The 25000-nt window shown below is 43.7% G+C and overlaps 1 protein-coding gene across 1 annotated transcript in view; it reads right to left on the bottom strand.

Moving 5' to 3' along the window:
• The window catches only part of LOC115185029 (receptor-type tyrosine-protein phosphatase delta), a gene marked incomplete at both ends in the record, with an annotated part of 59158 nt that overhangs the window by 11658 nt on the left and 22500 nt on the right, over window positions 1-25000 (bottom strand). Inside the window, 6 exon segments of the mRNA XM_029745672.1 lie at window positions 718-872; window positions 1258-1377; window positions 8059-8234; window positions 10994-11117; window positions 17468-17565; window positions 24177-24289. Coding sequence (XP_029601532.1) covers window positions 718-872; window positions 1258-1377; window positions 8059-8234; window positions 10994-11117; window positions 17468-17565; window positions 24177-24289 — 786 coding nt within the window.

Genomic DNA, 25000 nt, shown 5'->3' with positions numbered 1-25000 from the left:
TCATGTACTCCACTGTTCTACATCACTATAACCAGAGTCATGTACTCCACTGTTCTACATCACTATACCAGAGTCATGTACTCCACTGTTCTACATCACTATACCAGAGTCATGTACTCCACTGTTCTACATCACTATAACCAGAGTCATGTACTCCACTGTTCTACATCACTATAACCAGAGTCATGTACTCCACTGTTCTACATCACTATAACCAGAGTCACTGTTCTACATCACTATACCAGAGTCATGTACTCCACTGTTCTACATCACTATACCAGAGTCATGTACTCCACTGTTCTACATCACTATACCAGAGTCATGTACTCCACTGTTCTACATCACTATAACCAGAGCCATGATAATGCTATGCTTTATTATAAAGGGTTTTTTCTGCTAGGCGTTCCAGGTAAATCAGAGTCACTCACTTTCTGTTTCCGGCACCTCCCAATTTACCAATGAATCTCTGTACAAAACAGAATGTTGTTTACCTGATCCATATTTCTGCACTGTGTTGCTGACTAAACCTCCAGTGTTGACCTATAGGTGAACGAAGGTCAAACAGACTGTAACAGATCAATGGAAAGAAAGTGTTCCCAGACGTGCTTCAGCCCAGCTTCAACAAAAAAATGGGAATCGACGGAGAGACATGAAAATTCCCGAAATATTCCTTACCCACAGGAAACTTTCAAGTAATAGAATCCGTAAAGATGGTACCTGCAGTGAACGACCATGGGTCCTGCGTCTGGAGGGCTGCAGGCCTTTACCCGGCGTAGGAAGGCCAGGAAGGGGGTGGGGTGTTCGGGGACCCCGTGGTCCGGCCAGGCTGTAAACTGGAACTGACGAATCTCACGCTTCTCATTGGAGCCACTCTGGAGGAGGGGAGGAGAGGAGAGGAGAGGAGAGAGGGGGAGGAGAGGAGAGAGGAAAGGAGGGGAGGGGAGGGGAGAGGAGAGGAGAGGAGAGGAGAGGAGAGGAGGGGAGAGGAGAGGAGAGGAGGAGAGGAGGGGGGGAGGGGAGGGGAGGAGAGAGGAGAGGTGAAGAGAGGTGAAGAGAGGAGAGGAGAGGTGAAGAGAGGAGAGGAGAGGAGGTTACACAAAAAGTAAACACATAAAACACACGTCTGTCTGTCTGTCCGTCCGTCCGTCCGTCCGTCCGTCCGTCCGTCCGTCCGTCCGTCCGTCCGTCCGTCTGTCTGTGTCTCTCTCTTTCTCTCACCCACACACACACGCACACACGACCCCCCCTCACACACACCTTGTAGAGAGCGAAGGTCCTAACAGAGTATGTAGCCAGCTCTACAGTGTCCAGCAGAGTAACCTGTATCAGCCCGTATGTCTCTGTTCCCCTGGTAGGCCAGTACTGATCACATTTTACCTGCAGAGAGAGAGAGACAACGTCAGAGGGGGCGGAGGGGGTCAAAACACACAGCAAAAGAGATAGAGAGAGAGAGAGACAAAATGAGAGAGAGAACGTGTGTGTTTTTTTACAGAGAATATGAGAGAGAGGAGAGAGAGACAGTGTGTGTGTGTATGCGTATATGTGTGTGTATGTGTATGTGTGTGTGTGTGTGTGTGTGTGTGTGTGTGTGTGTGTGTGTGTGTGTGTGTGTGTGTGTGTGTGTGTGTGTGTGTGTGTGCGCAGGTACAGTGTGTGAGAGAAAGACAGGTGTTATTCTAAGTTATCTATCAGATACTGAACTAGCTATAAGTGGTCACAGGATGTTGTGCTAACCTCTACAAATATGCAAACAGCAAACCCCAGCATGCTTTAGCACCGCACCACAATTCCACATAACAAGCAGACAGATTTGTAGTTCTTTTCCAGCCTCAGAAACCACAGGGAGCTAAGGGAAGAAAATCACAGAAATCCCCTGGAGAGCCCATGGCAGAATCAGGCCAAACCAAACGATGTGGATGAGCTGATCCATCCAGTTTCACATCAAAGCCAGTGGGGAGGCCTGCTCTGCATTCCACTCGTCCAGACTGGATTCTGGTGTTTCTGGCCATTGCTACTCTGTAATTATCTGTTCTCTTTCCCTGAGACGCTGGGATTATAATATAGCTTTATACTGTACTGGTTTCCACAGGGCTGAGGCACTGGGATTATAATATAGTTTTATACTGTACTGGTTTCCACAGGGCTGAGACACTGGGATTATAATATAGCTTTATACTGTACTGGTTTCCACAGGGCTGAGGCACTGGGATTATAATATAGCTTTATACTGTACTGGTTTCCTAAGGGTTGAGGCACTGGGATTATAATATAGCTTTATACTGTACTGGTTTCCACAGGGCTGAGACGCTGGGATTATAATATAGCTTTATACTGTACTGGTTTCCACAGGGCTGAGACACTGGGATTATAATATAGCTTTATACTGTACTGGTTTCCACAGGGCTGAGACACTGGGATTATAATATAGCTTTATACTGTACTGGTTTCCACAGGGCTGAGGCACTGGGATTATAATATAGTTTTATACTGTACTGGTTTCCACAGGGCTGAGACGCTGGGATTATAATATAGCTTTATACTGTACTGGTTTCCACAGGGCTGAGACGCTGGGATTATAATATAACTTTATACTGTACTGGTTTCCACAGGGCTGAGATGCTGGGATTATAATATAGCTTTATACTGTACTGGTTTCCACAGGGCTGAGACGCTGGGATTATAATATAGCTTTATACTGTACTGGTTTCCACAGGGCTGAGACGCTGGGATTATAATATAGCTTTATACTGTACTGGTTTCCACAGGGCTGAGACACTGGGATTATAATATAGCTTTATACTGTACTGGTTTCCACAGGGCTGAGACACTGGGATTATAATATAGCTTTATACTGTACTGGTTTCCACAGGGCTGAGACACTGGGATTATAATATAGCTTTATACTGTACTGGTTTCCACAGGGCTGAGACACTGGGATTATAATATAGCTTTATACTGTACTGGTTTCCTAAGGGTTGAGACGTTGGGATTATATTGATTATAGTATACATAGTCCCAAATGGCACTATATTCCCTTTATAAGTAGCCTTGTCCGAGCCAGAACGGACAAGAGCCCATCTCCTGTTTCTGTAGTGAGACAGCTTGATGTACCAGTACACCCCCTGGACAGGACACTAGTCTATATCCTGTTTCTGTAGTGAGACAGCTTGATGTACAGGACACCCCCTGGACAGGACACTAGTCTATCTCCTGTTTCTGTAGTGAGACAGCTTGATGTACCAGTACACCCCCTGGACAGGACACTAGTCTATCTCCTGTTTCTGTAGTGAGACAGCTTGATGTACAGGACACCCCCTGGACAGGACACTAGTCTATCTCCTGTTTCTGTAGTGAGACAGCTTGATGTACAGGACACCCCCTGGACAGGACACTAGTCTATCTCCTGTTTCTGTAGTGAGACAGCTTGATGTACCAGTACACCCCCTGGACAGGACGCAGGCCTATTGCAGGGACATAGGGCTCTGGTCAAAAGTGGTGCACTATATAGGGAACATGGTGACATTTGGGATGTGACCATAGCATTTCTACTGAGAAGCTGGGTTACACACCAGGGAATGACTGGAGTAAATATATCATATTGTAGCACCCTAATGTGCTGTATATGTAGTCTAATGCTAATGTATTGAAGCTATATGGTACAGTCTAATAGTCTAATACAGTCTAAGAGCTCAGCTCTTTAATGTGCTATTAGCTATGTAATATACAGTAGCTACCTAGCCTAACATGGATGGACAGTGGCTACAGTCCAGATTAAACAGACAACGTTTTGGGTCAGTTTCATTTCTTTTCAGCCAATTCAGGACAGGAACTGAAATCCCAATTGTAGACTTGAGAAGAAATAACAAATCTAATGGATAATAAATGGTACTATCTCTTCTTCTTGAAGAGGAACGGACTGAACTGAAATGGAAGTAGACCCAACCTTGAACGAGATCCAAAGAACACAACACACAACGTGCAACGTGAACTAGTGGACAACGTGCATTTTGTTGAGTCTCCAAAAGTGGTTTCAGAAGAGCATTTCAGTCATTCTCAGTGTGTTTAAAAACCAGACAGAAAATAATATATTGTGTGATCAGAAAAACATGTGAGCAGAGGTGAAGTAAGAGAGTTAAAGGGAGAGGGATAGGGGGAGGGTAAAGGAGGGAGGGAAGGAGAGAGGGATAGGGGGAGGGTAAAGGAGGGAGGGAAGGAGAGAGGGATAGGGGGAGGGTAAAGGAGGGAGGGAAGGAGAGAGGGATAGGGGGAGGGTAAAGGAGGGAGGGAAGGAGAGAGGGATAGGGGGAGGGTAAAGGAGGGAGGGAAGGAGAGAGGGATAGGGGGAGGGTAAAGGAGGGAGGGAAGGAGAGAGGGATAGGGGGAGGGTAAAGGAGGGAGGGAAGGAGAGAGGGATAGGGGGAGGGTAAAGGAGGGAGGGAAGGAGAGAGGGATAGGGGGAGGGTAAAGGAGGGAGGGAAGGAGAGAGGGATGTCTTGCCTTGGAGAAGAAATAAGAGGGCATCTGAAACAGACAGAGAGAGAGAGAGAGAGAGACAGACAGGGTGAAACAAACAGAGAGAGAGAGAGTTGAAAAAGAGACATGGCAGCAGCTACCACACAGCACTACAGTACATTACTACCACAGTATTAGTACTGCTAGTAAAATGGTACTATATAGTACATGGTAATACTACAATATTAGTACTATTGTTAGTATAAGCATGGTACTACCAGAGCCATATATTTAGCCATACATATCCATATATTTATCCATATATAACCATATATTTATCCATATATAACCATATATTTATCCATATATAACTATATATTTATCCATATATAACTATATATATAACCATATATTTATCCATATATAACTATATATATATCCATATATTTATCCATACATGACCATATATTTATCCATATATGACCAAATATATATCCATATATAACCATATATTTATCCATATAACTAGATATTGATCCATATATGACCATATATTTATAAATATAGATGTATTTATCTATATATTTACATGAATATATATATATATATATACATACTCTGGGTACTACATGGCAATCCTACTAGTCATGGTAATACCATGGTGATACTACAGTATAAGCATAGTATTAGTAGCAGCCTAGAAGAAGTTTCTACTAAACTACCTAAACTATTAGTATTATCATGGTACTCATAGCCATAACTTTACATGGATATATAATCTGGGCACTACATGGTAATTCTACTAGTCATGGTACTACATAGTACATGGTAGTACTACTAGTCATGGTACTACATAGCCATAACTTTACATGGATATATAATCTGGGCACTACATGGTAATTCTACTAGTCATGGTACTACATAGTACATGGTAGTACTACTAGTCATGGTACTACATAGTACATGGTAGTACTACTAGTCATGGTACTACATAGTACATGGTAGAACTACTAGTCATGGTACTACATAGTACATGGTAGAACTACTAGTCATGGTACTACATAGTACATGGTAGTACTACTAGTCATGGTACTACATAGTACATGGTAGTACTACTAGTCATGGTACTACATAGTACATGGTAGAACTACTAGTCATGGTACTACATAGTACATGGTAGTACTACTAGTCATGGTACTACATAGTACATGGTAGTACTACTAGTCATGGTACTACATAGTACATGGTAGTACTACTAGTCATGGTACTACATAGTACATGGTAGAACTACTAGTCATGGTACTACATAGTACATGGTAGTACTACTAGTCATGGTACTACATAGTACATGGTAGAACTACTAGTCATGGTACTACATAGTACATGGTAGTACTACTAGTCATGGTACTACATAGCCATATACGTACATGGATATATAGTCTGGGTACTACATAGTACATGTTAGTACTACTAGTTATGGTACTACATAGTACATGGTAGTACTATTAGTCATGGTACTACATAGCCATATATGTACATGGATATATAGTCTGGGTACTACATGGTAGTACTACTCGTCATGGTACTACATAGTACATGGTAGTACTACTAGTCATAATACTACATGTTAGTACTACTAGTCATGCTACTACATACTACATGTTAGTACTACTAGTCATAGTACTACATAGTACATGTTAGTTCTACTAGTCATGGTACTACATAGAACATGGTAGTACTACTAGTCATGGTACTACATAGTACATGTTAGTTCTACTAGTCATAGTACTACATAGTACATGACAGTACTACTAGTCATGGTAGTACATAGTACATGACAGTACTACAGTATAAGCATAGTATTAGTAGAAGCATGGTGGAAAGAGAAAGTTGTACCTAGTTTCTACATGGGGTTAGAAGAGACACTGAAGACTAAAGGTGACAACACCATGTTAGAAACACGTTAGAGGGAGAAAATACATGATTATTTAAAGTCCTAATAGGAGAGTCATACTGCTGTATACACACATAATATACAGCGGGGTTCACCAACTGGCCCCCGCATGTTATTTGGCCCCCCCAAGTTTTATAAGCCTCCCAAAAAACAATACAGACATTTATTTATTTATTCTTAGAAAATAAAAGACTGTAAAAAAAACACCAGCAAATCAGCTCCAACTGATTTTAATTTCGGAAATCTGTTCCAAAAGTATTCAAACGCATAATAAAGAGATATACGTCATCATACAGGTTTAGAAATGTAAACAAAGTTTGAAATTATTCTGTTTAAGTCTAGTATTATACTGTATCTGTTCGGGCTTGTTGTTGTCAATTTGCAGTCTACAAATGATTAGCAATTATGTTCCTGTGGTCCCCTGACCATCCACACCAGAGGAACTTGTATCCACACTGTACGTTTACATTAGTGGGTACAACACTGTACAGGACATAGTATAGTTCTATCTCCATCCACATTGACCACCAAATGATCTGTCCTCCTTCCCAGAGTCATTACAATGATCTGTCCTCCTTCCCCCAGTCATTACAATGATCTGTCCTCCTTCCCCCAGTCATTACAATGATCTGTCCTCCTTCCCCCCAGTCATTACAATGATCTGTCCTCCTTCCCCCAGTCATTACAATGATCTGTCCTCCTTCCCCCAGTCATTACAATGATCTGTCCTCCTTCCCCCAATCATTACAATGATCTGTCCTCCTTCCCCCCAGTCATTACAATGATCTGTCCTCCTTCCCCCCAGTCATTACAATGATCTGTCCTCCTTCCCCCAGTCATTACAATGATCTGTCCTCCTTCCCCCAGTCATTACAATGATCTGTCCTCCTTCCCAGAGTCATTACAGTGATCTGTCCTCCTTCCCAGAGTCATTACAATGATCTGTCCTCCTTCCCAGAGTCATTACAGTGATCTGTCCTCCTTCCCCCAATCATTACAGTGATCTGTCCTCCTTCCCCCAGTCATTACAATGATCTGTCCTCCTTCTCACCAGTCATTACAATGATCTGTCCTCCTTCCCCCAGTCATTACAATGATCTGTCCTCCTTCCCCCAGTCATTACAATGATCTGTCCTCCTTCCCCCAGTCATTACAATGATCTGTCCTCCTTCCCCCAGTCATTACAATGATCTGCCCTCCTTCCCCCAGTCATTACAATGATCTGTCCTCCTTCCCCCCAGTCATTACAATGATCTGTCCTCCTTCCCCCAGTCATTACAATGATCTGTCCTCCTTCCCCCCAGTCATTACAATGATCTGTCCTCCTTCCCCCCAGTCATTACAATGATCTGTCCTCCTTCCCCCAGTCATTACAATGATCTGTCCTCCTTCCCCCCAGTCATTACAATGATCTGTCCTCCTTCCCCCAGTCATTACAATGATCTGTCCTCCTTCCCCCAGTCATTACAATGATCTGTCCTCCTTCCCCCAATCATTACACTGATCTGACACTAACTGTTCCTATAAATAGCTCTGGATAAGGCTGTCTGCTAAAAATCACTCAAATGTAAAAAAAAAACGTCATTTCTAACAAGTCTATTGATTTCTAACTGTCTTCTTAACTGTATTAAACATGGGATGTCAGTCCTTACCCGGGACTTCTCCTCTAGCTTGGTCATCATTATGATGTTGGCCGTGTGCTGTTCCCAAACCAGCCTCCAGAAATCACAGAAGGTCTCGGGGAGAGAGCCCTGCGTCGCGATGTAGGCGTTTTGACGACGGTAGCCATCAATGTAGTTAGCATTGATGTAGTCACTGCCTGGGATACCTGGAAGGGGGGGGGGGGGAGAAGTGGAGGGAGAGAGAGAGAGAGAAAGTGGGAGATAAAGGGAGAGAGAGAGAATGGGAGAGTGAGAGGGAGGGAGAGAGAGAAAGGGTGGAGGGAGGGAGGGATACATTTGTAATGTCTTTATGGTTTTCAGACAACTGAGTGTAATATTAACCTACTGAGTGTAATATTAACCTACTGAGTGTAATATTTACCTACTGAGTGTAATATTTAACTACTGAGTGTAATATTTACCTACTGAGTGTAATATTTAACTACTGAGTGTAATATTTACCTACTGAGTGTAATATTAACCTACTGAGTGTAATATTAACCTACTGAGTGTAATATTTACCTACTGAGTGTAATATTAACCTACTGAGTGTAATATTTAACTACTGAGTGTAATATTAACCTACTGAGTGTAATATTAACCTACTGAGTGTAATATTAACCTACTGAGTGTAATATTAACCTACTGAGTGTAATATTTACCTACTGAGTGTAATATTTACCTACTGAGTGTAATATTTACCCACTGAGTGTAATATTTACCTACTGAGTGTAATATTTAACTTCTGGGTGTAATATTTAACTTCTGAGTGGAATATTTACCTACAGTGTAATATTTAACTTCTAAGTGTAATATTTAACTACAGAGTGTAATGTTTACTGTTAACTCGGTCAGATAATCAGATCAGCCGCCCCTTGGGGATTATCAAAGTAGTCAATCAATCAATCAATCTGCATGTACAGTGGATGTGTTAGTTAGTGGATTGTGTTAACTATCTCAGCTGATAACCAGTTTGTATGGGAGGGGATTGTGTTACTATCTCATCTGATAACCAGTTTGTATGGGAGGGGATTGTGTTACTATCTCAGCTGATAACCAGTTTGTATGGGAGGGGATTGTGTTACTATCTCAGCTGATAACCAGTTTGTATGGGAGGGGATTGTGTTACTATATCAGCTGATAACCAGTTTGTATGGGAGGGGATGTGTCTGTTTCATTCAGGATCAGTCATGTTCATCTGTGCCTTATGCCCATAATCCCCCAAATCACTGTGTCTCTCACACACACACACACACACACACACACACACACACACACACACACACACACACACACACACACACACACACACACACACACACACACACACACACACACACACACACACACACACACACACACACACACACACACACACACACACACACACACACACCCCTGACCTGATTCTAGTCAGAAAGCAGGTCACAAAGCTCTTGATGTATCTTTTGAGGTCAGTTTATATAACTAATAAACAGCCCTCCCTGATACCCTAGTGACCAGAGCCCTATTCCCTATATAGTGAACTACTATAGACCAGGGCCCTATTCCCTATATAGTGAACTACTAGTGACCAGGGCCCTATTCCCTATATAGTGAATTACTAGTGACCAGAGCCCTATTCCCTATATAGTGAACTACTAGTGACCAGGGCCCTATTCCCTATATAGTGAACTACTAGTGACCAGGGCCCTATTCCCTATATAGTGAACTACTTTAGACCAGAGCCCTATTCCCTATATAGTGAACTACTTTAGACCAGAGCCCTATTCCCTATATAGTGAACTACTAGTGACCAGAGCCCTATTCCCTATATAGTGCACTACTTTAGACCAGAGCCCTATTCCCTATATAGTGAACTACTAGTGACCAGAGCCCTATTCCCTATATAGTGAACTACTTTAGACCAGAGCCCTATTCCCTATATAGTGAACTAGGGTCCGTTGGGACTATGCTCTCTCTCTCTCCCTCATTCTCCCTCTCACGCACACATGCTTGCAAGCAGACACACACACACACACACACACACACACACACACACACACACACACACACACACACACACACACACACACACACACACACACACACACACACACACACACACACACACACACACACACACACAGTATGCTAGTTCAAAATGTGAAGTAACATTAACATAAGGTAATGGTAGAAGAAATATATGTTCATCCACAGTCAGTCTCTCAAACCAGCAGCCTGTCTATTGGCTTTGATGTGTGTTTGGGTGTATAACTTGACTGGATAGGAGTAACAGAAGTAAGGCTGCTGTGCAGCTTGGTTGAAAACAGAGCTGAGATGACTTCCCATCTCTCACTGGCTCTGCAGGCTTGGCAGAGTCTGTGTGTGTGTGTGTGTGTGTGTGTGTGTGTGTGTGTGTGTGTGTGTGTGTGTGTGCGTGCGTCCGTGTGTGCGAGAGTCAGAATGTGTGTGTGTGTGCGTGAGTGAGAGAGAGAAAGATAGAAGGAAAGTGTATGCTTGTATGTTAATTTGTGTGTGTGTGACAAACAGAGAAGAGAGCTCCAGGACCGAGGAGGTGGAGGGGCTGCTCTCATACATGCTCTGCCCAGATAAGAGTAATCTGTCTGGGCTTTGCCACCCATGGCTTCCTCCTCTCCCCTATGGAGCTGCCAGGGCCCCTCCCTCTCGCTTTCTCTCTCTCTCTCTGCTTTACAAAAAAAACAGCATACACTCACTGTACTGTAAGTCACTTTAGATAAATGCTTCTGCTCAGTGGGAATATCATATTAAGACAGCGAAGGAACTTTTAGACTGTCCCAGAATAAAACAAGAAAAGTGTGTGTGTGTGTGTGTGTGTGTGTCTCTCCCTTGATGCTGGACAGTAGAACCCTGGAGTAATCGTAGGCGAAGACGTTAGCGTGTATGTGTGTGACTGCCAACTTACCCTCGATGCTGGAGAGTAGAACCCTGGAGTGGTCGTAGGCAATCACGTTCGCATAGCGGTTCTTTGGCTTGTTGACCTCTAGGTTAGACTGCTCCCAGGTGAACTGCTGTCCGGGGTCAATGGACTACAACACAGAGGTTAGAGGTTAGAGTTTTGATTAAAATGCTCCCAGGTGTACTGCTGGACAGAGGTCAATGGACTATAACACAGAGGTCAAAGGGTAATAAGCAAGGGTTGGAACCGGTTCAGGGAACAGAACAGAAAACCGGGAGATAACTAAATGATTTAAGGAACAGAACCCGAACCGAAAACGAAAGTGATCTATACTGTTGCGGAACAGAACCGTTATTTTAAAAACATGGGAACCGGTTCTTTTATGTTCCTGAGATTTTTTTTCTCCAGTCTCACAAAATTCGCAACAAAGCGCCTATGCAAAGCCCTCACTTTGTCACTCAGAAACTTATTCCAGGATCTGCCCGTAAGCTGGAAATCTTTGCCAGTGGGTGTGTAGGCTACCTGCCCCCCCCCCCCCTCTGAAGTAGGTTACTGTAGCCTACTGACCACGTTACAAGTGTAATTCAGAAATGATGGTGAGATGTTTAATTAGAGAAGAATGGATTTACTTTTTATTGCTAGTTAAGGACACTATAGTTTTATCACTTTTCACATTGGATTTATCAACTACTCAAATCAAATCAAACCATTTGTCACACGTGCCGAATACAGCAAGTGTAGGCCTTACCGTGAAATGCTTACTTACAAGATCTTAACTAACAGAGCAGTTCAAGAAGAGTTAAGAAAATATTTACCAAATAAAGTAAAGTTAAAAAATTATAATTAGTAACGTTAACACAACAACATAACAATAATGAGGCTATATACAGGGGGTACTGGTACCGAGTCAATGTGGAGGCTATATACAGGGGTACCGGTACAGAGTCAATGTGGAGGCTATATACAGGGGGTACCGGTACCGAGTCAATGTGGAGGCTATATACAGGGGGGTACCGGTACCGAGTCAATGTGGAGGCTATATACAGGGGGTACCGGTACCGAGTCAATGTGGAGGCTATATACAGGGGGTACTGGTACAGAGTCAATGTGGAGGCTATATACAGGGGGCACTGGTACAGAGTCAATGTGGAGGCTATATACAGGGGGTACCAGTACAGAGTCAATGTGGAGGCTATATACAGGGGGTACTGGTACAGAGTCAATGTGGAGGCTATATACAGGGGGTACTGGTACAGAGTCAATGTGGAGGCTATATACAGGGGGTACCGGTACCGCGTCAATGTGGAGGCTATATACAGGGGGTACTGGTACAGAGTCAATGTGGAGGCTATATACAGGGGTACCAGTACAGAGTCAATGTGGAGGCTATATACAGGGGGTACCGTTACAGAGTCAATGTGGAGGCTATATACAGGGGGTACTGGTACAGAGTCAATGTGGAGGCTATATACAGGGGGTACCGGTACAGAGTCAATGTGGAGGCTATATACAGGGGGTACCGGTACAGAGTCAATGTGGAGGCTATATACAGGGGGTACCGGTACAGAGTCAATGTGGAGGCTATATACAGGGGGTACCGGTACAGAGTCAATGTGGAGGCTATATACAGGGGGTACCGGTACAGAGTCAGTGTGTGGAGGTACAGGTTAGTAATGAGGCTATATACAGGGGGTACCGGTACCGAGTCAGTGTGTGGAGGTACAGGTTAGTAATGAGGCTATATACAGGAGGTACAGGTACCGAGTCAGTGTGGAGGTACAGGTTAGTAATGAGGCTATATACAGGGGGTACCGGTACAGAGTCAATGTGGAGGCTATATACAGGGGTACCGGTACCGAGTCAATGTGGAGGCTATATACAGGGGGTACCGGTACAGAGTCAATGTGGAGGCTATATACAGGGGGTACCGGTACAGAGTCAATGTGGAGGCTATATACAGGGGTACCGGTACCGAGTCAATGTGGAGGCTATATACAGGGGGGTACCGGTACAGAGTCAATGTGGAGGCTATATACAGGGGGTACCAGTACCGAGTCAATGTGGAGGCTATATACAGGGAGTACTGGTACAGAGTCAATGTGGAGGCTATATACAGGGGGTACCGGTACAGAGTCAATGTGGAGGCTATATACAGGGGTACCGGTACAGAGTCAATGTGGAGGCTATATACAGGGGGTACCGGTACAGAGTCAATGTGGGGGCTATATACAGGGGGTACCGGTACCGAGTCAATGTGGAGGCTATATACAGGGGGTACTGGTACAGAGTCAATGTGGAGGCTATATACAGGGGTACTGGTACAGAGTCAATGTGGAGGCTATATACAGGGGGTACCGGTACAGAGTCAATGTGGAGGCTATATACAGGGGGTACCGGTACAGAGTCAATGTGGAGGCTATATACAGGGGTACTGGTACAGAGTCAATGTGGAGGCTATATACAGGGGGTACTGGTACAGAGTCAATGTGGAGGCTATATACAGGGGGTACCGGTACAGAGTCAATGTGGAGGCTATATACAGGGGGTACCGGTACAGAGTCAATGTGGAGGCTATATACAGGGGGTACTGGTACAGAGTCAATGTGGAGGCTATATACAGGGGGTACAGGTTAGTAATGAGGCTATATACAGGGGGTACAGGTTAGTAATGAGGCTATATACAGGGGTACCAGTACAGAGTCAATGTGGAGGCTATATACAGGGGGTACTGGTACTGAGTCAATGTGGAGGCTATATACAGGGGGCACTGGTACAGAGTCAATGTGTGGAGGTACAGGTTAGTAATGAGACTATATACAGGGGGTACCGGTACCGAGTCAGTGTGCGGGGGTACAGGTTAGTAATGAGGCTATATACAGGGGGTACCGGTACCGAGTCAGTGTGTGGAGGTACAGGTTAGTAATGAGGCTATATACAGGGGGTACCGGTACCGAGTCAGTGTGTGGAGGTACAGGTTAGTAATGAGACTATATACAGGGGGTACCGGTATCGAGTCAGTGTGCGGGGGTACAGGTTAGAGGTCATTTGTACATGTAGGTAGAGGTGAAGGGACTATGAGGTAACATGTGTTTTTAATTCTAGTACTGCTCTGTACACACAAGCTTGTTAGCTAGCTAGCTAGCTAACGTTAGCTCTGATCCAACGTTATGTCAACTCGGAAGTTCAAAGACATTTAAAGTTCCTCTATAGAAGCCGCTCCTCCGTGGGTATAATTCAGTGGGGACCTAATTCAGATAGTGCATGTTATAACAAGATGCCCAGTGTTTCAAGACCAGCTTCCTCCTTTCTGTCTCGCTCTCCCTTCAATCTCAACATGTTAGTTGACTGGCAGCAATTTGGGTGTTTTTTTTTTTGTCTATCAGTGAGATTAAACCATGCAGATACGTCAAAATGACAATTTGTTCTTAAGGACTTTCCTATACAGATGAAATGGCCTACCCGCTTCACAGCAAGCTGCTCCATCTGCACTGATTGGTGAAGTCATTAAATGTGGAGCTAAATGTAAAAATAAACTAAAAATAATGTTTATTTCAGAGGTTGAAAAGGAACAGAAAGGAACGATATAAAACCGATACTTATTCTGGTTTGAAACCGGTTCAGAACTTAATTTTGTTGGACGGGACAGTGTAACGGAAAACAAACAAAAAAAATGATGGTTTTCTTCAGAATGAAACGTGTGGAAATTCATTTCAGGTTCCAACCCTTGGTAATAAGTGTCATTGAACAACAACACAACAGGTCAAAGGTTGAATTGAATTAAAAACAAAACAGTATAGGCATGAAACAGTAACAAAACATTTGGAAAACGGAAAAAAAATGTTTTGCTACGTTTTACCCAACAGAATACAAAATGAAACACCATGAATTCCTTTGGGGAGAGAGAAAAGTTCAGTCCAACACAGAACCTATAATTACAGTATAAAACACAACTGTCTGTGGCACAAACACACATGATGTCATTTGTGCATTAAAATACAGAGAAAGAGAGAGCCTGCAATGAAGCCTTTTGGAATATTTTACTACGCATAATGATGGTGTGGTTGTGTGTGTGTGTGTGTGTGTGTGTGTATGTGTGTGTGTGTGTGTGTGTGTGTGTGTGTCTGCTCGCAAGCATGTGTGCGTGAGAGAGAGAATGAGGGAGAGAGAGAGAGCCTAGTCCCAACGGACCCACTGCTCACTAGCATGTGTGTCTGATTATGACACCGCAATTACTCCTGGTTTATCTCTATCCCTATTCTCTCTCCATCCCTCCATCTCTCTCGTTCTCTCTCCATCCCTCCATCTCTCTCGTTCTCTCTCCATCCCCCCCATCTCTCTCGTTCTCTCTCCATCCCCCCCATCTCTCTCGTTCTCTCTCCATCCCCCCCATCTCTCTCGTTCTCTCTCCATCCCTCCATCTCTCTCGTTCTCTCTCCATCCCCCAATCTCTGTCGTTCTCTCTCCATCCCTCCATCTCTCTCGTTCTCTCTCCACCCCTCCATCTCTCTCGTTCTCTCTCCATCCCCCCCCATCTCTCTCGTTCTCTCTCCATCCCTCCGTCTCTCTCGTTCTCCCTCCACCCCATCTCTCTCGTTCTCTCTCCATCTCTCCATCTCTCTCGTTCTCTCTCCATCCCTCCATCTCTCTCGTTCTCTCTCCATCCCTCCATCTCTCTCGTTCTCTCTCCATCCCTCCATCTCTCTCGTTCTCTCTCATCCATCCATCTCTCTCGTTCTCTCTCCATCTCTCCATCTCTCTCGTTCTCTCTCCACCCTCCATCTCTCTCGTTCTCTCTCCATCCCTCCATCTCTCTCGTTCTCTCTCCATCCTCCATCTCTCTCGTTCTCTCTCCATCCCTCCATCTCTCTCGTTCTCTCTCTATCCCCCCCATCTCTCTCGTTCTCCCTCCATCCCCCCCATCTCTCTCGTTCTCCCTCCATCCCCCCCATCTCTCTCGTTCTCTCTCCATCCCCCCATCTCTCTTTCTATCTTGTTCTCCTTTCTTCTACAAGGTCAGTCCCCCTCTCTCCATCTCTTTCAACATTTTCTCTTTTTGACTGCCCCTCTCCCTATCATTTATGTTTGACTACCCTCTGTCCTAACCCCCCCGTCTCTCTCTCTCCCTCTCTCTCGCTCCCTCTCTTACTCTCTCTCTCAATTAAATTTAAGGGCCTTTATTGCCATGGGAAACACATGTTAACGTTGCCAAAGCAAGTGAACTAGATAATATACAAAAGTGAAATAAACAATAAAAATGAACAGTAAACATTACACAAGTCTCTCTCCCTCCCTCCCTCTCTCCCTCTCCCTTTCCCTCCCCCTTACTCCATCCTCTCTTCATTCTAGCCCTAGCCAATTAGAGCCCTCCGGATTTTATATCCAGCATGCACAGGCCTAAAAGTAGGATTCTCTCCATCTTAACAACTTTTTACAGTTGTGTTCTCATGGAATGACGTAGATATTCTAAGGACTAATCAAAAAGGTGCTCTATTGTACAGAACATGGCCATGGTAAAAACACTCTCTCTCTGCTTTCACTCTGTCCCTTTCCCTTTTCTCACTTCCCCCGCCTCTCTCTCTCTCTCTCTCTCTCTCTCTCTCTCTCTCTCTCTCTCTCTCTCTCTCTCTCTCTCTCTCTCTCTCTCTCTCTCCCCTCTCCCCCCGCCTCTCTCAGTCTCTCTCTTTGTCGCTCTCTCTCCTGTCTGCCTTCTCTCTCTCCCCCCTCTCCCCCCTCTCTCTCTTTCTTTCTCTCTCCTCTCTCTCTGTCATTGTCTCTCTCTCTCTCTCCCCTCTCTCTGTCTTTATCTCTCTCTCCTGTCTGCTTTCTCTCTCTCCCTTTCCCTTCTCTCTCTCCCCCCTCTCCCCTCTCTCTTTCTCGCTCCTCTCTCTCTGTCTTTGTCTCTCTCTCTCCCCCTCTCCCCCCGCCTCTCTCAGTCTGTCTTTGTCGCTCTCTCTCCTGTCTGCCTTCTCTCTCTCCCCCTCTCTTTCATTCTCTCTCCTCTCTCTCTGTCTTTGTCTCTCTCTCTCTCCCCTCTCTCTCTGTCTTTATCTCTCTCTCCTTTCCGCTTTCGCTCTCTCCCTTTCCCTTCTCTCACTTCCCCCGCTCCCCCCTCTCTCTCCCCCTCTCCATATCCCTCTCTCTCTGGAAGCGTAACATTGATAACCATCAGTCTGTAAGAAGTATCTCTTTGAGACAGACTGACAGACAGATCTCTGGTTAAAACAGGAGATGTGAGAGGAGGAAGATTCTGCTTCACATTTAAACCCTGATACCTCTGTCAAAAGATAAAAGACATAAACAGGTGTGTGTGTGTGTGTGTGTGTGTGTGTGTGTGTGTGTGTGTGCGTGCCTGTGTGGTATCTGGCTGGCTAGAGGGTTTCTACACAGGGTGTAAAACTCAATATGAATTGCATAATGAAACCAGAATAATTGGAGTGAAAATGTCTCCTTCAAACAAACTCTCACACACAGCTACCATACCTCATACTCCTGAGAGAACTTCAGGTTGTCGTTGGCTTTCAGGCGTTCTAGATGATCAGCGAGCTCAGAGATGGGGACAGGTGGGTGACTAGCCATGCCTGACAGAGAGAGAGACAGAGACAGAGACAGAGAGAGAGAGACAGAGACAGAGAGAGAGAGAGAGAAAGAAATATATATATATTATTTGATTGATGTAAGACTATCAGGACAGCAAAGTCGTTTCCCCGAAGTTGTCCATAGACACTGATCTTAAGTCAGTTTTACATTGTTTCGCCTAATGCTACAGGTTAGGATCTTGGGAGGGTAAACTGTTCCTAGATCTGTACCTAAGGGCAACTTCAACCCAGAGCCAGTTAGAAGAGGTTAGATGTTAGATGTGTGGTTCTCAGAGCCATATAAGAGCAGAGTAGAGTTCTGTTGATGAAGGGTAGAGTTCTGTTGATGAAGGGTAGAGTTCTGTTGATGATTAGTAGAGTTCTGTTGATGAAGAGTAGAGTTCTGTTGATGAAGGGTAGAGTTCTGTTGATGATTAGTAGTGTTCTGTTGATGATTAGTAGAGTTCTGTTGATGAAGGGTAGAGTTCTGTTGATGAAGGGTAGAGTTCTGTTGATGATTAGTAGAGTTCTGTTGATGAAGAGTAGAGTTCTGTTGATGAAGTGTAGAGTTCTGTTGATGAAGTGTAGTGTTCTGTTGATGAAGAGTAGTGTTCTGTTGATGAAGGGTAGAGTTCTGTTGATGAAGGGTAGTGTTCTGTTGATGAAGAGTAGTGTTCTGTTGATGAAGAGTAGTGTTCTGTTGATGAAGAGTAGAGTTCTGTTGATGAAGAGTAGAGTTCTGTTGATGAAGGGTAGAGTTCTGTTGATGAAGGGTAGTGTTCTGTTGATGAAGAGTAGTGTTCTGTTGATGAAGAGTAGAGTTCTGTTGATGATTAGTAGTGTTCTGTTGATGAAGAGTAGAGTTCTGTTGATGAAGGGTAGTGTTCTGTTGATGAAGGGTAGAGTTCTGTTGATGATTAGTAGTGTTCTGTTGATGAAGAGTAGAGTTCTGTTGATGAACAGTAGAGTTCTGTTGATGAAGAGTAGAGTTCTGTTGATGAAGAGTAGAGTTCTGTTGATGAAGGGTAGTGTTCTGTTGATGAAGGGTAGAGTTCTGTTGATGATTAGTAGTGTTCTGTTGATGAAGAGTAGAGTTCTGTTGATGAACAGTAGAGTTCTGTTGATGAAGAGTAGAGTTCTGTTGATGAAGGGTAGTGTTCTGTTGATGAAGGGTAGAGTTCTGTTGATGAAGGGTAGAGTTCTGTTGATGAACAGTAGAGTTCTGTTGATGAAGGGTAGAGTTCTGTTGATGAAGAGTAGAGTTCTGTTGATGAAGAGTAGAGTTCTGTTGATGAAGGGTAGTGTTCTGTTGATGAAGGGTAGAGTTCTGTTGATGAAGGGTAGAGTTCTGTTGATGAACAGTAGAGTTCTGTTGATGAAGGGTAGAGTTCTGTTGATGAAGAGTAGAGTTCTGTTGATGAAGGGTAGTGTTCTGTTGATGAAGGGTAGAGTTCTGTTGATGATTAGTAGTGTTCTGTTGATGAAGAGTAGAGTTCTGTTGATGAAGGGTAGAGTTCTGTTGATGAAGAGTAGAGTTCTGTTGATGAAGAGTAGTGTTCTGTTGATGAAGAGTAGAGTTCTGTTGATGAAGAGTAGAGTTCTGTTGATGAAGAGTAGAGTTCTGTTGATGAAGGGTAGAGTTCTGTTGGTGAAGAGTAGAGTTCTGTTGATGAAGAGTAGAGTTCTGGTGATGATTAGTAGAGTTCTGTTGATGAAGGGTAGAGGTGATGAAGAGTAGCTGGTGATGAAGAGTAGCGGTGATGAAGGGTAGTGGTGATGAAGAGTAGCTGGTGATGAAGGGTATTGTTGATGTTGAAGACGTCTTGTTAAGCAGATATTTTCAAGGCAACAGCCTCACATGGGGCCTGGAGTCTTTCCTGGGCCTGGTATCCCGGGAGCAACGGTTCTTACGTTTAGGAGTGTGTTAACGATGCATCGTTCCTACAACGGCCAAAGAACTCGCGTGCGTTTCCCAAAAAACACTACCTAGGGAGAACTTTCACTAAGTGCCTTTGTTGGCCCATGTGTCGATACTGATGGAGAGGCAGCGCTGATCTCGGGTCAGCTTTCTCCATTCAGATCTGACCATTTAATTATAATTATACCACAATACTGACGACAGAGCAGCTCCTAGAGAGATATTATCACCTATAGGCTATGGCTGCAAATATTGAGGCAGATTATAATGCTGAGGATGAGGTCCTAGCCTACCCTAGAATAATACACTAAATCACAGATTATAATGCTGATGATGAGGCCCTAGCCTACCCTATAATAATACACTAAATCACAGATTATAATGCTGAGGATGAGGCCCTAGCCTACCCTATAATAATACACTAAATCACAGATTATAATGCTGAGGATGAGGCCCTAGTCTACCCTATAATAATACACTAAATCACAGATTATAATGCTGAGGATGATGCCCCAGCCTACCCTATAATAATACACTAAATCACAGATTATAATGCTGAGGATGATGCCCCAGCCTACCCTATAATAATACACTAAATCACAGATTATAATGCTGAGGATGAGGCCCTAGCCTACCCTAGAATAATACACTAAATCACAGATTATAATCCTGAGGATGAGGCCCTAGCCTACCCTATAATAATACACTAAATCACAGATTATAATCCTGAGGATGAGGCCCTGGCCTACCCTATAATAATACACTAAATCACAGATTATAATCCTGAGGATGAGGCCCTAGCCTACCCTAGAATATTATAATGCTGAGGATGAGGCCCTAGCCTACCCTAGAATAATACACTAAATCACAGATTATAATGCTGAGGATGAGGCCCTGGCCTACCCTATAATAATACACTAAATCACAGATTATAATCCTGAGGATGAGGCCCTAGCATACCCTAGAATATTATAATGCTGAGGATGAGGCCCTAGCATACCCTAGAATATTATAATGCTGAGGATGAGGCCCTAGCCTACCCTAGAATATTATAATGCTGAGGATGAGGCCCTAGCCTACCCTAGAATATTATAATGCTGAGGATGAGGCCCTAGCCTACCCTAGAATATTATAATGCTGAGGATGAGGCCCTAGCCTACCCTAGAATAATACACTAAATCACAGATTATAATCCTGAGGATGAGGCCCTAGCCTACCCTATAATAATACACTAGATCACAGATTATAATGCTGAGGATGAGGCCCTAGCCTACCCTAGAATAATACACTAAATCACAGATTATAATCCTGAGGATGAGGCCCTAGCCTACCCTATAATAATACACTAAATCACAGATTATAATGCTGAGGATGAGGCCCTAGGATACCCTATAATAATACACTAGATCCCAGATTATAATGCTGAGGATGAGGCCCTAGCCTACCCTATAATAATACACTAAATCCCAGATTATAATGCTGAGGATGAGGCCCTGGCCTACCCTATAATAATACACTAAATCACAGATTATAATGCTGAGGATGAGGCCCTAGCCTACCCTATAATAATACACTAAATCACAGATTATAATGCTGATGATGAGGCCCTAGCCTACCCTATAATAATACACTAAATCACAGATTATAATGCTGAGGATGAGGTCCTAGCCTACCCTATAATAATGCACTAGATCACAGATTATAATGCTGAGGATGAGGCCCTAGCCTACCCTAGAATAATACACTAAATCACAGATTATAATGCTGAGGATGAGGCCCTAGCCTACCCTATAATAATGCACTAGATCACAGATTATAATGCTGAGGATGAGGCCCTAGCCTACCCTATAATAATGCACTAGATCACAGATTATAATGCTGAGGATGAGGCCCTAGCCTACCCTATAATAATACACTAAATCACAGATTATAATGCTGAGGATGAGGCCCTAGCCTACCCTAGAACAATACACTAGATCACAGATTATAATGCTGAGGATGAGGCCCTAGCCTACCCTATAATAATACACTAAATCACAGATTATAATGCTGAGGATGAGGCCCTAGCCTACCCTAGATTAATACACTAGATCACAGATTATAATGCTGAGGATGAGGCCCTGGCCTACCCTATAATAATACACTAAATCACAGATTATAATCCTGAGGATGAGGCCCTAGCATACCCTAGAATATTATAATGCTGAGGATGAGGCCCTAGCATACCCTAGAATATTATAATGCTGAGGATGAGGCCCTAGCATACCCTAGAATATTATAATGCTGAGGATGAGGCCCTAGCCTACCCTAGAATATTATAATGCTGAGGATGAGGCCCTAGCCTACCCTAGAATATTATAATGCTGAGGATGAGGCCCTGGCCTACCCTAGAATAATACACTAAATCACAGATTATAATGCTGAGGATGAGGCCCTAGCCTACCCTATAATAATACACTAAATCACAGATTATAATGCTGAGGATGAGGCCCTAGCCTACCCTAGAATAATACACTAGATCACAGATTATAATCCTGAGGATGAGGCCCTAGCCTACCCTATAATAATACACTAGATCACAGATTATAATGCTGAGGATGAGGCCCTAGCCTACCCTAGAATAATACACTAGATCACAGATTATAATCCTGAGGATGAGGCCCTAGCCTACCCTAGATTAATACACTAAATCACAGATTATAATGCTGAGGATGAGGCCCTAGCCTACCCTAGAATAATACACTTGATCACAGATTATAATCCTGAGGATGAGGCCCTAGCCTACCCTAGAATAATACACTAAATCACAGATTCGGAACATCATTGTGCACATCTTGTTAAACATCATAAAATATATTTTGGACAAAATTACAGACAGTAGCCTAAAATTAACAAAATATAACCATTTATTGAACAAGAAATTGATTTCAATATTATTTAAATATATAGGCCTATAGTGTTTTTAGATTTTAATGCAGTCATCTGGGTTTCCATGTGAACCATCTTTTTATCCTTCACTTGTTTGTAAACTTTGCATTTGTAGTCATCTTCGTTCTGAAGGAATCAGTGGCCACAGAGAGACAGATAAACATCTTGATTCTACGTTAAGCGGAGATCTTCTGTGTATAAAGTAATGCGGAAGAGCAAAACAAAAACAAAAACAAAAACGACGCACTTAGCGGATTCATTGGGTGGTCTGAGACAGTCGGTGAAAAGACAAAGTGTTTTCAAAGTACAACTTTAGGTAACGATGGTTTTGGGAAACAGCTCTGAGATTTAACGACGCTCCTACGGAGGTTTTAACCTGTTGAATTCAGCATTAAGATGATTTTGGGGGTAACAGGCCCAGGTCAGGAAGACACCTTCAGAAAAACATCCGGGTCCTAGAGACGTCATGAAAGCAAATAACTTTAGAACATACTGTATTCAAATTATTCAGGAGTCCAGCAACAAAACAGAACAAACTTATTCTGCATGACAAAATATTAGCGGCGCCATGACAGTTAAAATGACTCTGCCATTTTCCAAAGCGGTTGTTCCTTAAATGGGGATGGAATGAACCATATGAAGGTTAGTTAGCCAGAGAGAGAGAGAGAGAGGGGACAAAGATCGACTAACTTGACAATCGTCTGTAGCCGCGGAAAGCTGACACACGGTAACTTCCTGAAAGGAAAAGAAACAAGCCAGGAAACTCACTGAAGACCAGCAGACCAGTGTGTGTGTGTGTGTGTGTGTGTGTGTGTGTGTGTGTGTGTCTGTGTGTGTGTGTGTGTGTGTGTGTGTGTGTGTGGTGTGTGGTGTGTCTGTGTGTGTGTGTGTGTGTGTGTGTGTGTGTGTGTGTGTGTGTGTGTGTGTGTGTGTGTGTCTGTGTGTGTGTGTGTGTGTGTCTGTGTGTGTGTGTGTGTGTGTGTGTGTGTGTGTGTGTCTGTGTGTGTGTGTGTGTCTGTGTGTGTCTGTGTGTGTGTGTGTGTGTGTGTGTGTGTGTGTGTGTGTGTGTGTGTGTGTGTCTGTGTGTGTGTGTGTGTGTGTGTGTGTGTGTGTGTGTGTGTCTGTGTGTGTGTGTGTGTCTGTGTGTGTGTGGTGTGTGTGTGTGTGTGTGTGTGTGTGTGTGTGTCTGTGTGTGTGTGTGTGTGTGTGTGTGTGTGTGTGTGTGTGTGTGTGTGTGTCTGTGTGTGTGTGTGTGTGTGTGTGTGTGTGTGTGTGTGTGTGTGTGTGTCTGTGTGTGTGTGTGTGTGTGTGTGTGTGTGTGTGTGTGTGTGTGTCTGTGTGTGTGTGTGTGTGTGTGTGTGTGTGTGTGTGTGTGTGTGTGTGTGTGTGTGTGTGTGTGTGTGTGTGTCTGTGTGTGTCTGTGTGTGTGTGTGTGTGTGTGTGTGTGTGTGTGTGGTGTGTGTGTGTGTGTGTGTGTGTGTGTGTGTGTGTGTGTGTGTGTGTGTGTGTGTGTGTGTCTGTGTGTGTGTGTGTGTGTGTGTGTGTGTGTGTGTGTGTGTGTGTGTGTGTGTGTGTGTGTGTGTGTGTGTGTGTGTGTGTGGTGTGTGTGTGTGTGTGTGGTGTGTGTGTGTGTGTATACCTACGTACGCTCGGGCATTTTTGTGTGTTTATAACCTACCAAGTTGATTCTGCACAGCTCCTCAGCAACAGTAGGATGGTGTGTGTGTGTGACAGTGTGTACTTGTGTGTGTTAGTGTGTATAGTGTACCTGGGGTCTGGAAGTTGATTCTGCGTAGCTCAACAGGATCTGTAGGATGGTGAGAGGACATGGTCTTGCTGCAGGGGAAACTTGCCTTCCTTCCCTCCGCCTCAGCTCTTTTCCTGAAACACACACACACACACACACACACACACACACACACACACACACACACACACACACACACACACACACACACACACACACACACACACAGGGAGTTACACACACACACATACACAGCCTGGGTTTTGCTCTATAAAAAAGGTTACACCAAACGATCTAACTCTAACCTATCATATGACCTGGTCTATCTAACTCTAACCTATCACATGACCTGGTCTATCTAACTCTAACCTATCACATGACCTGGTCTATCTAACTCTAACCTATCACATGACCTAGTCTATCTAACTCTAACCTATCACATGACCTAGTCTATCTAACTCTAACCTATCACATGACCTAGTCTATCTAACTCTAACCTATCTAACTCTAACCTATCACATGACCTAGTCTATCTAACTCTAACCTATCACATGACCTGGTCTATCTAACTCTAACCTATCACATGACCTGGTCTATCTAACTCTAACCTATCACATGACCTGGTCTATCTAACTCTAACCTATCACATGACCTAGTCTATCTAACTCTAACCTATCACATGACCTGGTCTATCTAACTCTAACCTATCACATGACCTGGTCTATCTAACTCTAACCTATCACATGACCTGGTCTATCTAACTCTAACCTATCACATGACCTAGTCTATCTAACTCTAACCTATCACATGACCTGGTCTATCTAACTCTAACCTATCACATGACC

The sequence above is a fragment of the Salmo trutta genome, unplaced genomic scaffold (assembly GCF_901001165.1).
Source record: "Salmo trutta unplaced genomic scaffold, fSalTru1.1, whole genome shotgun sequence".
NCBI lineage: Eukaryota > Metazoa > Chordata > Actinopteri > Salmoniformes > Salmonidae > Salmo > Salmo trutta.
This window is presented reverse-complemented; position numbering and strand designations above follow the sequence as displayed.